The sequence below is a fragment of the Hydra vulgaris genome, chromosome 07, assembly GCF_038396675.1.
Source record: "Hydra vulgaris chromosome 07, alternate assembly HydraT2T_AEP".
Taxonomy (NCBI): domain Eukaryota; kingdom Metazoa; phylum Cnidaria; class Hydrozoa; order Anthoathecata; family Hydridae; genus Hydra; species Hydra vulgaris.
Window position 1 is genome coordinate 36,890,599 of NC_088926.1, and position 19,273 is coordinate 36,909,871.

The following is a 19,273-nucleotide window of genomic DNA, read 5'->3' on the forward strand; positions in this document are numbered from 1 at the left end:
TTAATGAAAAGTTTTATATTTTAATGCATACAGGGGAAAATCTGTTGAACAAAAGGAGCGAGTTTGTTTCAAATTGTAGACATAAAAATAAATTCCTTCTTATGTTTTATGATACTAGTGATTAGCTGATTTATATATAATTTTTCATTGACGTTTTCTTGTTTTGTCTCCATAGAGACATCAGATGTCGCTACACTGTATTTTGTAATTTTATTAACGTTTTTTTGTTTGTTTTTAATATAGTACATGGCTAATGATTGCCGTATAGGCATGAAACTTATAGTTCCATGAAAAGTGGTGTTTTCTCTATGTAAATAAAAATATATATATATATATATATATATATATATATATATATATATATATATATATATATATATATATATATACCCCTCTATTTAGAAAGTTGTTTACTTTCTTTATTATTGAGTACTCTTAACCAAAATAGAGTTTTGTATTACCGTTGTTATACAACATTAAACATTAGTCGATATATATATATATATATATATATATATATATATATATATATATATATATATATATATATATATATATATATATATATATATTATAAGCATTAAAACATTATATACGGTATCATACTATTTATTTCTTTTTTAAGTAATATTTCGGCTCATATAGTGAGAGCAATTATTAAACTAATAAAACCGTTAAAAAAACCCGTTTAAAAATTATAATAAACGTAACCAAATGATGTCATTGCAACGTCAGATATTCAACATTTTTTAATTTTACAAAGAATGGTTTCCAATGGTGAGTCATCACCAAATTGCCATTGTCACGATTTAAAACGTTTTTAGGTTTTGAACATTGTACACGTTGTATTTCGATGGCCTCACGAGTTTTTCTTGTGTAGTTGTTTGAAATAACAGAAAGCGTTTTAGGGTTCTCCCAGTTTGTTTTACCACTGCAATGTTTTGAATGTTCTACTATTCCAGATGTATCTCAGAAGTTCCTAAATCTTATTCAACGTACCCTTAGTAAATTAAAAAAAGATAAAAAACTAGATAAAAAAACATATGGTAAAATATATCCTTCAGATGCAATTCCACCCCGTTTGTACGGTTGTATTAAAGCACATAAAAGTGAAAAAGGTTATCCAATGCGAATAATAGTTTCGCCAATCGGCACACCACCTCATAAACTTTCGCAATATCTTGTTGAGATAATACAACCAACTTTAAATAAAAATGAATGCCGTGTTAAAAATTCATTGTCGTTTGTATCAACAGCAAAAGAATGGTTTATTAATGACGAAGTTCAAGTGTCATTTGATTTTATTAATTTATACCCATCAGTGCCACTTGATAAAGCAACTGTTACAATTATTGATATGCTAAACTTTGATAGAGATGATCTTATACGACGAACTAAATTATCTTTAGTAGACATTCATAACCTAATTGATCTCTGTATTAGTAAGTGTTATTTTTTATGGGAAGACAAAATATATATTTTATTCCATAATGGTTGTCTTGTCAGAAGCATATTTACAACATATTGAATCTAATGCTATTCAACAGGCTTTAAATGTCAATATTGCAACAAAGTCTTATAAACGTTACGTTGATGATAGCCATGCTCGATTTACTAATATTGATGAGGCAAATTCTTTTTTAACACTTTTAAATTCACAAGATAAATCAATCCAATATACATGCGAATACGAAAATGCTCAACACCAATTAAATTTTTTAGATATTTGTATTTCAACCAATCACTCCTTTCACAAATATGAGTTTTCCATACATCGTAAAGATGCAATTACAAACGTACTTATAAAACCAAAATCATGTATTTCACCGAACATCGCAGTTAGTATTTTTAAAGGTTTTTTAGCTCGAGCATACAAAATTTGTTCAGAACATAAAATTCAAGATGAAATTAATTTTCTTATTAGGATTTTTACTGAAAATGGACATTCATATAAACAGTATTCAGATATTGCTAAAAATTATAAATACTCCACAAATAAACCTAGTTCTCAAAAAATTGATACCAAAAATCTTGTTATTTTACCATGGGTCCCAAAATTAAGCCTTGTTCTAAGAAGAGAGTTTCGTAAAGTCGGTGTTAAAACAGTCTTCCGTTTTGGTAATCCCTTGATAAATATACTCTGCCAAACCAAGTCTAAACTGCCTCCGAACAGTCATCCAGGAGTGTACCAACTTAATTGCACATGTGGTGCATGTTATATTGGTGAAACAAGAAAAAAGATTTCCACACGAATTCAAGAATATAAATGAATTCAAAATAATGTTACAAAAGCCAACTGGGATACATCTGGAATAGTAGAACATTCACAACATTGCAATGGTAAAACAAACTGGGAGAACCCTAAAACGCTTTCTGTTATTTCAAACAACTACACAAGAAAAATTCCTGAGGCCATCGAAATACAACGTGTACAATGTTAAAAACCTAAAGAAAACGTTTTAAATCGTGACAATGGCAATTTGGTGATGACTCACCATTGGAAACCATTTTTTGTAAAATTAAAAAATGTTGAATATCTGACGTTGCAATGACATCATTTGGTTACGTTTATTATAATTTTTAAACGGGTTTTTTTAACGGTTTTATTAGTTTGATAATTGCTCTCACTATATGAGCGGAAATATTACTTAAAAAAGAAATAAATAGTATGATACCGTATATGATGTTTTAATGCTTATAATATTATTACACATACTATTAAAGATGTCGCTTAAATTATATATATATATATATATATATATATGATTTAAATGTTGACATCTTGTACGAGATTATATATATATATATATATATATATATATATATATATATATATATATATATATATATATATATATATATATATATATATATATATATATATATATATATATATATATATTAGGGATATGACTTTTTAATTTTTTTTCAAATAAAATGTTTCCTGTATCATAAATCGATGAACTTTTACCTAAAATCATGAAAAAAGGCCCAAATAGCTTTCTGCAACAAAAGAAGGTCACCCCCAAAATAAAAATTTGATTTACCATTTTTATACATTCATTTTTGACCGATGTTTTAATCTTAAGCTTAATTCTCAGCTTAATTCTATTTATTTCATTATTTTGTTATGAATTTATAAATATAACGCCACACGTTACCATGGCAACGAAACGGCCGTGTGCCGGCAAATACTTGGAATTGTTATGTGATGACGTCATTGTGTTACCACGGTGATATAGACGACTGTAACAGACTGTAGAAGATTATAGAACTTAGTAGAACATTCTGGAAGCTCTAAATAATTATATAAGCGAGCTGCTGTCAGAGCTCAGTGTTGATAATGTGAATAGTTCTATGAAGTACTCTGCGTGTAACTGAGCTAATAAGGAACTACTGTAGCGAACTAAAGACGCTGTAAGTGTACGAAGTATAAGTAGTTGTAGCATTATCGTTAGGATACGGACTGGATTATCGAACTGTTATCAACATTGACTGGATTATCGAACTATAATTGGATTACTATACAGTTAAAGTATTTTATTAATTAAACGACTTTATTAAACGGATATTTACGCTCAGCTATCCGTAAAGTCGTAACAATATTATATGATGTCTCACAAGAAAAGTCATACCACAGTAACAAAGAACAAGAAGACTTGGACTAAAAATTTGGTGAGATTTCAAGAGTCACACAGAAGAAGAGGAAGCGTGGCTGTAGAAGAACATTCACTCGATGAAAAATCCAGAATACCACTTCAATTGCAGATCGTAGGAAGATACCAGTTTCTCGGAGCATATGTTAAAGGAAGAAAAGAACGAATAGACCAAATTTCTAAGGAAATTACAAAATTGTGGGACAATAAACTGAATTTTCCACGTGTGTCTGATCAAGTGATAAGAGCAAAGCTTATGAAGGTGCTGAAGGTCTATGATGAATGTGTCAAGCGTGGAAAATATGATGTTCTCAATGCATTATTTGACATCACGAAAGTGAATGGCCAGTGGTTATCCTCGGAAGATAAACGACTATACCACCTACAAAAAGAAAGTAAAGGACAGGTGGGGTACTCAACAGGACAAGTGGCAAGTAAAGAAACCATTCACCCTTCCAAGAGAAGGAAAGTCCAGTCTGGAACAGCAATACCTTCCACATCACAAGTCCTGTCTACCACAGACAGTGGTACTGAATCTGAAAACTGCAAAAGTAAGAGTGAAGATGATGAAGACGACGACGGTGATAAAGACGATGATGAGGACACTCAGAAAAAAACTAGAAAGCACTACAAAAGTAAATTTGCTGTTAGTATGGTTACATCAAGTGGAGTTTCCACAAAGAAAGCTGCTAAAATATGCAATGTATTATCACAACAAGGTATTGATATTCCAACTCCAAGTCAATCAGCAATTTACAAGTCCATATTCAAAGAGGCAGGTAAATTAAAAAAAGAAATGATACAACAACTTAAAATGGAACAGTGGTCCTTACACTTTGACGGCAAACGAATAGATGATAAGGAATATCAGGTAGTTGTACTTCAGAATGAAAGAACTGACGTGAAACTTGATGCACTGCGTTTAAAAGATGGCAAAGCTGAAACTGTTGCTGAAAAAATTGCCAAACTTATTGATGAATAAAATTTGTGGAATTCAATTAAGATGATCATTACTGATACAACAAACGTCAATACTGGGAAGAGAAATGGAGTTGTTGTGAAGTTGCAACGTATGTTTAAATTAAAGGGTGTCACAATACCACAATTTATCGGTTGTCAGCATCACGTACTAGACAGGATTCTCCGTCTGGTGATGGACGAAGAACTTGGGGGTGATACCAAATCTCCAAACATTGAATACCCATTTGTGTCTGAACTGTTGAATAAGTATGATGAACTGAAGGATAAGTTTGTGAATGGAACTGTAGAAATTCTTGATAAATCAGGGTGGAGAGACGATATGAGGTTTTTGTACCATTTAACAAGAGTGTTTAGGTTCTATGAAGAACAAAGAAACTTCCCTCTGATTCACTTTCAGAACATTCCTAATATGAGCAATGCCAGATGGAACTCAAGAGCCATTCTCGCCATTCTGGCGTTCATTCTTATGCCTGAAGCGAGAAAGAATTTGGAGAAGGTTTGCAGGTTCATTTCATATGAGTGGGCAGAACATTGGTTTAGTAGTCAAAAGTACAATGACAATGACTTCAAGAATTTATCTGATGTATTGAAGCCTTACAAAAAGGCATTGCAGTCATTCAAAAATCACTGGAAGAAAGAGCCATCCGTCATCGACATACCACGAAGTAATCAGATAGCTGAACGTGCAATCAAGGTGATGCAAGACCTGTATGCTTCCTGCAGAAAGAAAGACAAACTGCAACTTCGATTCATTCTAAGTAATAAGCGCTAGACTCTTTATGAGACGTGAGCATCATGTGACCCATGTACTAAACACAGTAGGCCTATAGACACAGACAGTTATGTATATTGTTGTACTAGACGCTTTGATACTGTTAATTTTGTAATACTTGTATAATTATATATCACATCATGTTTTTTGTTATATCACAGTACATGTTGCATAAATAAATAAAATAACAACAGGAGTATGACTCTTACAACATCTTCAGCCTTTAATATTCATTTACTGTACAAAAGTGTACCTATTGAAAATTCGATTTTTTGGTTTTGGGGTGACCTTTTTTCAAAATATGTCAAAATGAAACATCTATTCGTTCTTTTTACATAAAAGTTCATATATATATATATATATATATATATATATATATATATATATATATATATATATATATATATATATATATATATATATATATATATATATATATATATATATATATATATATATATATATATATATATATATAAACTAATTTAAAACATCAGATAATACGAGTTCTCTCAATACTAAATAATTTATTTGAAATTTTCGCCGGATTATAGCATATAATATAATATAATTACAAAAATTGCACATCAGCATATAATACAGTATTGTGAAAAAGTTAAGATCCACTAAATAAATAAAAAATTTTTTTTCAAATAAATTTAATTAATTTTCATTCTATAGGTAATAAAATAGTCTTTTTTTTTCAAACATATTAAATATAGCATGAGAAAAAAGAAAAATTTTTTTTTTTGAAAGTTAGTTAATAGAACCTATAAAAAATAAGGATTAAATATTATGTGATAATTTTTTTTTATATTTTTTTTGTGAAAAAGTTAAGAACCACAAAGAATTTTTTGTGCTAAATGCGGCGGAAAGTCTTTTTAAATTTATTTTTCCCTTTTTTCAAAAATATTCTTTTAATGACCTGAGTTATTACCAAAGAACCAATAAAAACATTTGAAAAAAATTAATTTTTTTAAATACTTTTAAAAAAAGTATTTAATTTCAAACAAAAAAAAATTCTTTCCTTTTGAAAAAATGAGTAGAAGAGCTATTACCTATAAAGATCGTGTAAAAGTGGTGCATTTTCACCAGGAAGGTAAATCCGCTCGCGAAATCGGAAGAATAGTAAAGCGATCACATAGTTCGGTGCTAACAATCATCAAAAGATTCAAAGAGACGAAATCTTACGTTAATCGCCATCGTTCTGGAAGACTGCCTTTGACGACACCCAATGATGATCGCCTTTTAATCAGGTTGGCAAAGAAAAATCGAACCATGCCGTCGCATGAATTAAGAAGAGAATGGAAGCTTTCAAATGGACGTCAAGCCTCGGCATCACTTGTGCGTAGGAAACTATTAGCTAACAATATGTTATGGAAAAAAGCTGTTCTAAAACCGCGACTTACCAAACGACATATAAAAAAGCGAAAAGAATTTTGCCAAAGCGTCAAAGAATGGTCTAAACAAAAATGGAGGACAAAAATGTTCAGTGATGAGATGAATATCGAGGTTGATAACCGAAAAAACCGAATTATGATTCGCAGGCAGCCTTCAGAAAAATATAATCACGATTGTATCGTTCAAAGAACAAAACAAGGTAGCGGGTCGGTTGGAATATGGTGCTGCATGACATATTATGGTCTCGGTATGTTTAAATTATTTGATGGTCGACTCAACTCTACTTATTATGTCGATATTTTAAATAACAACTTGTTACCGTCAATTGATGCACTAGAGCAAAGCGTTCCGTTCATTTTTCAGCAAGACAATGCACCATGTCACAGGGCTAAAATTGTCTCTGAATGGTTCGAAAGTAAAAATATTGAGCGTCTAACTTGGCCACCAAATAGCCCAGATCTAAATTGCATTGAAAATCTTTGGAGTTGGCTTGATAAAGAGATTGCCAAGAAAGCACCAAGGAGTTGCGCAATATTTTACCAGCAATACTTGGAAATGTTCCAAAACATATTTTAGAGAATTTAATAGACTCAATGCCAAATCATATAAATGAGTGCTTAAAAATTCATGGTAGAATTACGCGGTATTAGGTGGTAAAAATTATCGTTTTTTATTCTGTGGTTCTTAACTTTTTCACAATTTTTTTAAAATAAAAATTACCTATAAAACTTTAAATACATTTTTTATATTTGTTTAAAAGTTTTTATCACTATTATTATTTTTTATTTTGTTTGTCTATTTTCTAAAATTTATTATTATTATTCTTTTTACCAGAAAAATATATTCGGTTAAAAAAAAATTTAAAAATAAAAATAAATTATGATTTGTTTTTTTTGTGGTTCTTAACTTTTTCACAATACTGTATAATATAATTACAAATATTGTGACCGTTAAATAACAACAAAAAATTTTTAAACTTTGACGTCACCTTTATAATGGCTTCTTTTACGTAAGTATGAAAAAAATAAAGTCCAAAAATTCGTCTTGACATATTGTCCATTGTCCGAATTCATACCACCGTACATTGGAGAACATTGATATTTTTGTATCTCCAAGGCTTCACGGACTTTTCTTTCAAATTTTTTATCCTCAACTTTAAGTGTTTCTGGCCTATCCCATTCAATATCCTCATCGCAATTTACTTTATGCAAAGCTAATGCAGACTGGTTTAACTTGCCTTCAGTCAAAAATTTTTGGTGTTGTTGAACCCTTGTTTTTATTTGAAGTTTCGATTCACCGACACTTTGGAGCATTTGCACTTAATTAAATAGGTTCCAGGTTGGCTGTTGCGTGGTAATTTTGATTTATTTCTAGACGTTAATAGCGTTTTTAGGTTAGCATTTGACTTAAAAACAGTTCTGTAACCAGCTTTTCTGAATATTCTTTTAAGTCTGGGAGATATTATTTTATTTATTAATTGTAGGAAGGTTATTAGAGTTTGATAGAGTTTCATTTTTATTTGCTAAACATTTTTTTCGAACGTGATAAGAAATATTTTCAAGCATTTTTTCATCGTACCCATTTTCAGGATCACTCGGATATATACTTTCATATTCATCTTTAGAAAAACGTTGCTTTTTGTTAAGCTTCGAAAGGAAAGACTTTATTTTAGTTGCATAACTTAGAGTGGGATCAATACTAATAAATTTTGTTGGGCTAATCTATTCTCTAATTTTTTCAATTGCTTCATCATGTTCTATTCTCACGATTCCTATTCCTTTATCAAATGGATAAATATCAATTTTCTTGTATTGATGAATTTCTTTAAATGCTTTTCTTTGATCTCTCGTTAGATTATGATTAATTTTTTTGCCCATTTTAAGTTCTCTCAGTACATTTTTGCTTAAGGCTTGCGCTTTTTCAACTTCTTTATTATATACGAGTTTTAAGGCAGACGATTTAGTTGTTGTAATAATGTCCATGTAAGGTATAGATTTCAAGGAAGGTACAAAGTGTGGACCAAGATTCAGAAGATCGATTTGATTTTCAGGTATCTTGGTATCACATAGATTTAAAATCGCGTTTTTAGTGTATTTCGTTGATTTTTGATTACTTTTGTTGTAATTTAATTCCCATTCAAGTATTTTAAACTTTTTTAATTAGCCGTTCTTTAGATTTTATGAACATATTTTCACGAGCTTTTTCAGTGATAAATATCACTTGATTATAGTCTTTGTCTTCAATTTTATTTTTAAGATATCTCGCATAAAGTAAATTGCGATGAGGATATTGAATGGGATAGGGTTCAATGTACGGTGGTATGAATTTGGACAATGGACAATATGTTAAAACGAATTTTTGGACTTCATTTTTTTCATACTTACGTAAAAGAAGCCATTATAAAGGTGACGTCAAAGTTTAAAAAATTTTTGTTGTTATTTAACGGTCACAACTTTTGTAATTATATTATATTATATGCTGATGATGCCGGTGCCTATAATCCGGCGTAAATTTCAAATAAATTATTTAGTATTGAGAGAATTCGTATTATCTGATGTTTTAAATTAGTAGCTTCAAGAGGAATGCTACTACCATTTGTGTCCAACATTGTCAGAAGGATTTCAAAATCCAGAACCAAAGGACTTGATAAATATTAGAAAAAAAGGCACGCTGAATTCTTTAGAACAAGTTTTGAGCACTCGAGGATGAATTCCATCATAACCAGCAGCTTTTGAAATGTCAAGTGCAGATAAATGTTTTTCGATATTACAACAATTAAACAAACAGCTTGAAACTGGAGCATAAACAACTTCGACAAAAAATATCTTTAAAAAATTGATAATTTAGACATTCTGCAATAGACTTTTTATCGAATAATTGTGTTTCATTGTGGTCAAAGTGAGATCAAATGTCACATTTACAAGACTTTTGGCTGATTATATAAGAGTAGAGTTTTTTTGGGCAAGACTTGCAAGCAAAAATGATTCTTAAACTTTAATACCGCGTCAGCCACAATTTTTTTGACTAGACGATTTTGTTTGTTGTACAAGACTCGAATACTGTCTTTAAATTTATTAGAAGCACAGCGTATAAACAGTTTAAATTTTTTTTAGTCTCAGATTTAATAGAGGAATGAAACCATTTTGGATCACACTTCTTCAAATTAAACGACACATTGAATTTAGGAAAATGCTGTTCAATAAAAAAAAAAATGCGACTTTGAATAATTCAGAGCTTTCGTCTGCTGATTTATTCGAGAATAAGTTTGACCGGTCCATTACCTTTAGGGTATTATTGATTAGTGTAGTCTGGAAGATTTAGTCGATGATTTAAGTCTGTAATCCCATAAGAGTGAATTGTAAAAATAATTTTTCTGAATAAATCCAAGTGAAGAACCAGTTGTAACATTATAAATACGATCAGGGTCTTTTGATAGCACTAGGTCAAGCGCATTATTGATAAAAGTTGGTACGGTAATAAACTGTGGAAACAATCTTCGGCAATATCTAAAAAAAGTTGACTAGACTGTTTACCACTTTTACATTGGCTATTCAAATCACATCGTGATTTGAATGGCCAATGATTCTATGATCACTATGATTAAAATTACCAACAATTAGAACATTTGTAAATTAGACTCATTTTGAGTAAACGGATGGTGGTAAATACATCCAATTAACAGGATATCATTTCCAATTAAAATTTGACACCATATTTGTTCACCCATTTGTTTATCACTGAACTTTCATTTAAATGAAAGTATATCTTTTCTAACATTATATGGCCACACCAAATCCACAAATTATCTTATTTCGATGGTACACAGTGTAGTTGTCTGGATTTGTTAAAGATGTAGAAGTAAACCATGTTTCTGTGATTGCAATGATGTATGGGTAATTTATTGATGCAAATCTAGCTCGGAATTCATCCCACTTATTTTCTAAAGAAGTTTGATTAAAAGACATTTGAGTTTAGACAAAGAATAGGTAGACGATAGAGTAAGAGGACTTTTTTGTTTTTATTTGGTGTTTCATTCTTTATGTTCAATCCATCGAATTGAGCCAGATCGCTCAGACCACAAACCTTTTTTTTATCTCTAATGCCCCAATTAAATTGCCTCCCTTGCAGATCTTCAGATGATTTTGGAAGATCATTATTTCTAATTCTACATTCAGCATAAAGTTTAGATAGAGCTATCCTTTCATTCTCGGTTCGGTCTGGTCTGACATAAACTTTTGTGAAACAAGAGCTATTTTTTAACTCTCCTGTGTTATCCAAAGCTAATTGACGTTTTCCATAATTCTTAAATTCAATTAACACCAATGAGGGACGCAAAGATACATCATTTAATTGATTGGTGATCCCATTAGAAGCAGAAGGAGTAGGAAGTGATGTATATTTCTTTTTTGCCTTTTTCTAACTTTTACATCATCACAAGATACTTTTAATATGGTCAGAATTTCATCAATCACTTTTTTTCATTTTTTTGTTTTTTTTTTTTTTTTTTTTTTTTTTGGTTTACATTTGTTAATCGTTGTACAGCTTAAAATAAAAAATAGTAAAAATAATAATATAAACTTACAATGATAAAAAAATAACAAATATAAACAAGGTATCTGAAAGAAGATTACAAGGATCTTGCCGTCAGAACCTCAAATAAGCATTTAACAAAGATAAGATAAAAAAAAAGTTAATAAACTTTTACAAAACTACAAGGTAAATAATCTGATCTGAAGAAAGATCAAGATGATCTTGTCATCAGAATTGTATACAAGAGTAAACCAATGTGGAAGTTAAAAAGTAAAAAGTATATGAACAATAAATAAAATTAGTAGGAATAAAATTCTATAAACGTAAACATGTATATAAACAATAAAAAAGTAGACCAAAAAATATTTTTAACTTTTACTACTAATAATAACTCAAAATATTATCTAATGAAAGAATGAGATTTTTCAGTTTTTTTTTAAAAAGGCAAAAAGTAATAGGTACTTCAAAATTAAAATTCGGCAAAACAAGTTTATTCCAAAGGTGTGGCGCTCGATAGGTAATACAAAATTGGTTAAAGTTTGTTTAACAGAAAGGTTCATTTAAAAAGTTATTATTTCTCAAAGTATATTTACTGATTGGTTTAAGAGAAAAAAGATCTTTGAAAACGGCTACGGATAAGTTATTTATCCACATATATACAAAACATAAAGTATTAAATACATTTAACTCGTATATATTCAAAATTCTCATTTCCATAAAATAATGCTTCGAATGAGAGAAGCGATTTGCAAAATTGATTATACGGATTGCGCGTTTCTGACGGAGATAAAGACGTTGCAACTTACTTTTTTCAGTACTTCCCCAAGCAATATTGGCATAATTTAAATAACTATGTATAAATGAGTAATAAAGTTGTATTAAGACTTTCTTATTGAGATAGATTCGTAATTTATATAGGATCCCAATGTTTTTAGAAATTTTTGTGCTTATATAATCAATATGGTGATTCCAAGTAATATTTTCATCAAGATAAACACCTAAAAGTTTTGTAACAGAATCTTTTTTGATTTCCTTTTGATCGATAAAAATTTGAGGTAAATTTGTAGGGAGAAATCGTTTTTTTGTAATCGAATGAAATAAAACCCATTTTGTTTTATTAATATTTAAGGTTAACTTATTACACTTAAACCAATTAGATATATGTCTGAGTTCTTCGTTCATTGTTTTAAAAAGTTCAGCGATATCATAGTTAGAAAGGAATAGGTTTGTATCATCTGCATACATAATGCTCATTAGTTTTGAAGCTTTATTTAAGTCATTTATATAAATTAAAAAAAGGAGAGGTCCAAGAATTGAACCTTGTGGAACTCCACAAGTATTAAGAAAAGTGGATTGATAATCATTGTTAAATAATACAAACTGTTTTCGATTAGATAGATAACTTTTAAACCATTTTAAAATTTTATTTTTTATTCCGTAGTATTTGAGTTTATGAATCAAAATATGGTGATCGACCGTATCAAAAGCTTTTGATAGGTCAATAAAAATTCCTAGTGTATGTTGTGAATTTTCAAATGATTTTGAGATTTCACGTACAAATTGGATAATAGCATGTTCAGTTGAGTTATCTTTCTTGAAACCAAATTGATTAATGTAAAGTAGATTATTATCATGAAAGTATTTGTATTATCTGTTGAACATAATTTTTTCTAGGATTTTCGAAAACTTTATTAGATTACTACTTTATTTCTAGGATTTTCGAAAACTTTATTATTATCCTCCGAATTAAACGGCTCAGCAAGACCACTAATAATTATATTATTTAAAATTCTGTTCTTCTCGTTGTTTATTTTGCAATTTTTGCAAATAAAGCAGCATTACTTTCTTTGGCAGTAATGTTCTTCATTTTGTTAACAGTACCTGTCCAAGCATCAGCACTGCGAGTATTATTTTGAAATGTGATGCTTGCATTTTCATTTTTTTAAGACAATCAATTTCCTATTTTTGAATTTTGTTTTCTGCTTTTAAAATTTTTTCATTTAAAAATACAAAAATATGTTTGTGTCTGTTAATTCAAGTAAATACTGTTTATCTATATTTTTAAAACAATTTATTGAAGTTATACTTTTCATATTTTCATTAAGAACTATGTTCCACAAACGAGGCCCTCTATGTGCAATTGAGTAATCAGATGTTTTAAGAGTTGACACCTCGTATTTATTATTAATTTTTAGATATTATGATTAGTATTTATGATTAATTTTTAGAAATCGGTTATTAAAGGATTTCGGAAGCATGTCATTTTGATATTTTCTCAATGTCATTTTGATAACTTCTCATGCTCCTATTAAGTTATTTTTGCGCTTGACCTAACGAATAGTTTTAGGTTTTGATTTTTTGATATTCTTTATTAATAACTTTGCTATATCTTCCTTTCACACAAAAATTTTTCGTCTTTGATTCAAGGTCAAAACATTGTATTTCGTTTGCATATCACAAAAAATTCTTTTTCGGATGTCAAAAATTGAAGACACTATAGTGTTCATTAATCATAGTTATCATGTATCAAAAAATGTTTTAAAATAAATTCTCGATAAATACCGAGGGTTACACTCGTGGAACCATTTTTTTCGAACAATTATAAAACTGTAAGTTCAATTCAAATCTTTTCAAGTATTTTTAAAAAGCAGTTATTTGAAACTTTCTTTTATTTTTGAAATATAATCCTCTGATATAATCATCTGCTTGTTCACAAATAATATCACTTTTAAATATCTTAAAACGTTATTTTTAGTTATATTGTATTTATATCATAAAAAAAAAATAATAATAATAGTTGCTCCCTTAAAGCTGATCTGCAGCCCAATTGTAAAGAGGGATAGCTGTTATACTTATTCATTTTTTAAGATAGCAAGTGTATTGTGTCAAAGATTTCAAGGTAGCAAGTGTATTGTGTCAAAGATTTCAAGATAGCAAGTGTATTGTGTCAAAGATTTCAAGATAGCAAGTGTATTGTGTCAAAGATTTCAAGGTAGCAAGTGTATTGTATCAAAGATTTCAAGGTAGCAAGTGTATTGTGTCAAAGATTTCAAGATAGCAAGTGTATTGTGTCAAAGATTTCAAGGTAGCAAGTGTATTGTGTCAAAGATTTCAAGGTAGCAAGTGTATTGTGTCAAAGATTTCAAGATAGCAAGTGTATTGTGTCAAAGATTTCAAGATAGCAAGTGTATTGTGTCAAAGATTTCAAGGTAGCAAGTGTATTGTGTCAAAGATTTCAAGGTAGCAAGTGTATTGTGTCAAAGATTTCGAGATAGCAAGTGTATTGTGTCAAATATTCCAAGGTAGCAAGTGTATTGTGTCAAAGATTTCAAGGTAGCAAGTGTATTGTGTCAAAGATTTCAAGATAGCAAGTGTATTGTGTCAAAGATTTCCATCTAATATAATATTCTTTTGTTGTGATTTCATAAGGCAAAAACTATACTTGCATTGTACTCATTTTTTCATGCTGTGCTTAGCTTATAACAACTTGATTTCCAAGTGTTGTGAAGTGATGCATTTTTTATCTTTATTTTTATGCTCATCTCAATGAATTAGCTGATTTGTTAGAACTATAAATGCGAAATGTGCCTAGAGTTTGACAAAAAAAATCACATTATTTTGTTCAATTCATAAAAAAGTTCCGCAACAAGACACCTAACAACCTGGTGGGTGCTATGTATTATCAAAAATATTTCTTTCTAAAATTATTTAAAGTAGGGTCTCAAAAATAGAAAAATTTCAATTAAGCTTTTAAATAAAATAATTTTTTACCTATTTTTTATATTGGAACAAACATTCTAAAAATAAATAAATTAAATAGCCAATTTAAAAAAAAATTGTTTGCATATTATTATTATGAGAAAAATATTCCTCTATAACAAAAAAAAACAACTTATAATTAATGTAAATTGTTTTTCAAAAACTGAAAATAATTATATAAAAGGATTTCGTATAATAAAAAAATCTTTACACAGTATTGTTGGTTTTAGCAATGTTTAAGTTTCTTTTTTCGATTAAAGCATCGCCTATTATTTCACCTAATACATTTCTAGTTCCAGTCCTTTTTTCATTAACTTTCTTACTTGTTGTAACGCGACGTTGTACGTTTTTGTTAATCTTCATCATATCAATGTTTCTAGGTAAATATTTATATATATTTATTTTTTTATTTCTATTTTTTATCGATACATAATTATGATTTCCCCCTTCTTGTTTACGTTTGGTTTGTTTTTTTGATTGATTACGTTTAGAATGTGAACGTTTGGTTTGTTTGACATACTGTTTCTCTTTTTTACTCTTTGATTTAATTTTCTTATGAGCATTTTTCTTCAAATTTGATTTTTTCTTCGAAGCAAATTTTTTTTTCTCTTGAACAAGTTTACTTTGTTTAATCGGTGGTAGTGTAGTTGAGGTTATACCTGATAAAAGAGTTGGCGACACAACTTGTTGTGGATTTGATGTTACCGGAACACCAATTATTGAAAAAGATGATAGTTCAGTCAAGTCACAGTTAACACTATCTTTTCTTAATACAAGTGTGCAAATAATTGACAATATTAGCAGTACCATTTTACAGCACATGGCTTTAATTTGCAAAACGTTTGCGATTAAAATCGCTATGAAACTAAAGTTTCATAAAACAAAATCTAAATACTTTTCTTTCAAAACCTAATGGTCTTGAGACGCTTGAATGAGTTTGTGAGTATATTTGAAATAAATTTTTAGGGCAAGTTTGCAATGTTATTCTTTTGCAATAAAATAATTTCATAAAAATTTTTCAAAAAATTTTAAGAGATCTACTTCAGCATACGCACACATACATTAAGATATTTTGAGCATATTACGTAACATTTCTACATTTTCTATTTTTCTTTTAGAAACTCAACTTGTTTTTAAGCTAATTTTATACAATGTAAAATCATGACTAATTTTTTTTTCCATACATTTTAAATAAACGAAATAACTAGAAAAAGATTGGTTTTTGTTTCTTTGCATTTTTATTTGGAAAAAACACTGAACATAATAGTATCAAAGACATTTTAAACTTTACAATTTTTGATGGAAAGTTTTGCAATTGAGAATTTTGCAAGTTTATTAATTTGTTTAAACTACTGAGACTTCGATTACAAATTTATTTTTTAGCATCTTCCATAATTGCCAGTATCTGGCTTTGATATCGTTTTATTTGAATTCTTAAAGAATTTATGATTCTCTCTTTAAAATTAAATAAATTTTGGGGAAGTTTGTGTACCTAGGGCCAGATTTTTTTCAATGCCTAAATTTAAGACCCCAGACTTAACTAAAAATGGTGAAACTGATATGATCACATCTCTGTGCTAATTAATTTGTATTAGTATAGTTAAATTGACTTAAAAACTATTAAAGTCCGTTGTGCTGAAGGATTTAAAAATAAGTGGGTCTAGGTAAAATATATTTTTTTTAAATGTACCTAGAGCCACTAGCTATTGTACCTAGGGCTGCTCTCTAAAAGTTAGGTTTAACTTCATAATAAATTAACAACAAAGTTATACACATAAATTTGACTAAAAATTTGTTTAATCTTAGATTGTTTTCAAAAAGTTTATCTACCGTTACTTAACTGCAACACTTAAATATATAGCATTTAAATTAAAAAACACTTAAATAAAAACGCAGCTGTGGCGCACTGGTTAGAATTCTGGCTCAGAACTCAGAGGTCGGAGGCTCGACAAATTTTAAAAAAAAACTCTGCACCATTTAACAATTTACCTCGTTATCAAGCAAATTCACTACCCACATGTGGCCTAGGTACAAGTAAACTATATTGATCTAGATACAAGAAATGATAGCTTCATAAAAAATTTCATCTATTAACGAACCCCGAAAGTTATTAAACATCGCGTTTAGTAACTAATTAACAAACAATTTAATATACAAAAATTTATTGAAAAGCATTTCCTCAAGGATTGTTAAGCAATCAAAGATACCAGCGGCAAAACCTTCAAAAATTTAAACCATCAAAAAGCGATTGTAACTTGCCTTAGTAAGGCTCAGAGAATCAGAATAGGATTATAAAATACATGTTTTTTACGAATCACCTCACTGAGAAGCATTTCGATCTAAGATAATTTTGTTTGTTGATCGCTTTGTTCTGATTGAGACTAATTTTTTCACACACACATAACTGAGAAGCATTATTTAGAAATTTAAAGTTTTCAAATTATATTGGGCGGCCCTAAGAATAAGTTTAACAAATAAACCCCTTTAAGAGCCTAAATAACTATCGGAGATGATTGGATTTGAAGTAACGCAACACGAGACAAATATTGTCCACGCCGCATTATTATTACAAAGTAAATATAAACTTTTTCATCTTATTCGTCTTATTTTGTTAACTTATGTTACATTCAGCCTCAAAGTCGTTATATTTTATAGGCTATAACTATAACTGGCCATAATATTATAAACCTGTATTAGGGCAATTCCACCGTTACTTACGGGACATTTTGATTTTTGTAATGTCACATTTTGAAATATATATTTTTTATTGTACCAGATTAGATGTTTATGTATGTGTGAATTCTCCCAAAATCCCTTATTTGTTTTCCTGTATATTTAAATTTCGTTCCATTATTATAAGTTTAGGAATTATAGTTGATTATATGTTGTGTTACTTACGGGACGCAAAAAAACATTGCATTAAACCTGTTGTTTTCAGTTGAATATTTCTAGCCAAATATTCAACCAATCATAAACTAGCATCTTAAATTAAATTAAGTAGTTATTGTTCTGCGTGAAATTATTTAAAAAATTGTTTTAGCTATTTATATATTTTAGATCAAATTAGTTATCGTTATTTACGGGGACAATTCTATGCTTTTATCAAAATGTAGTTTAACTACCATTTATGTAGAAAGTATGGCGCTAACTTTAATTTGAAATTTAAAACAAAAAAGTAACATAAATAACATTATTAGTCAAAATTAAAAACATTTGTCATCCCACCGATTACTTGGTTTTTATTTGAATTAATTTACACATTTTATCGAAACTCAATTGAGCGTAGAATTGCCCATCATTAGTTATTACATAAATTCACCTTTTTGCCCAAGCATTTGTGTATTTTTTATAAAAGTTCATTAAGTTAACAATGTTTACGATATTTTCAAATAAATTTGTATTGCTTTGATAGCTTTTGTTACTCTCGGAGATCTTTTACCTCACGTACAATGTTTTACCTCAGTAAATTATATTATATACATAATTTTACATTTGTTCATAAAACAAAATATATTATAAACGTTGAGCAAATATAAAGTAGGAATTTTTATTTTAAAAAAAAGAGTCTTGGTATGAGAAAATCTGTCTTTAAAGTTGATAAGACAAGTAACATGCTGCTGTTGACGATAAAGCAGTTTCAGTTTATGTTTATCGACATTAAAGTACCAATATTTCGGTAGCTTAAAAATAACATCTAAGTAAGAAAAAATAATTTTCTTTAACTTATGTATTTAGTTGTTTTAAGAAGTGTTTTACGGTTTTTTATTTTATGATGTTTTATTTCAAAAAAAATAAAAGTAGTTTGATAAAACCTTAGTAGTGCTTTTATTAATTAACCTTTTTATGTTTTTGCCATGAGTTAATTCAACTTAACTGTTTCAGAATAAATGGGGGTGTGTTTGAGCAGTGGGGTTTATAAAATCGATTGGGTAAGTGGAATTTAAGGACATTACTTATATTCCTCCGAGTAACGCTCCCAGTAACGCTTATGGATTATTGTTTGCTATTTTATAATAATCTTTTTTGTAAATACAAGCCGTTAACAGCGGCTTTTATTGCTAAATAATTTTTATCACAAAACCAGGGTTAAACCGTGTATCACAACAACATAAATTTTTTCTATTACGTAAGAAAAGAATGCATTTAAAAGAGACTTTAAAATGTGCTTACGAGA

General features: G+C 29.0%; 1 protein-coding gene across 1 annotated transcript; it reads left to right on the plus strand.

Moving 5' to 3' along the window:
* The first annotated feature begins 764 nt into the window (after nucleotides 1-764).
* Nucleotides 765-2,270, plus strand: LOC136082738 (uncharacterized). The gene is made up of 3 exons (XM_065802160.1): nucleotides 765-777; nucleotides 909-1,442; nucleotides 1,507-2,270. Exons 1-3 carry the CDS (start codon nucleotides 765-767, stop codon nucleotides 2,268-2,270), a joined length of 1,311 nt encoding a protein of 436 aa, XP_065658232.1.
* Nucleotides 2,271-19,273: the final 17,003 nt, after the last annotated feature.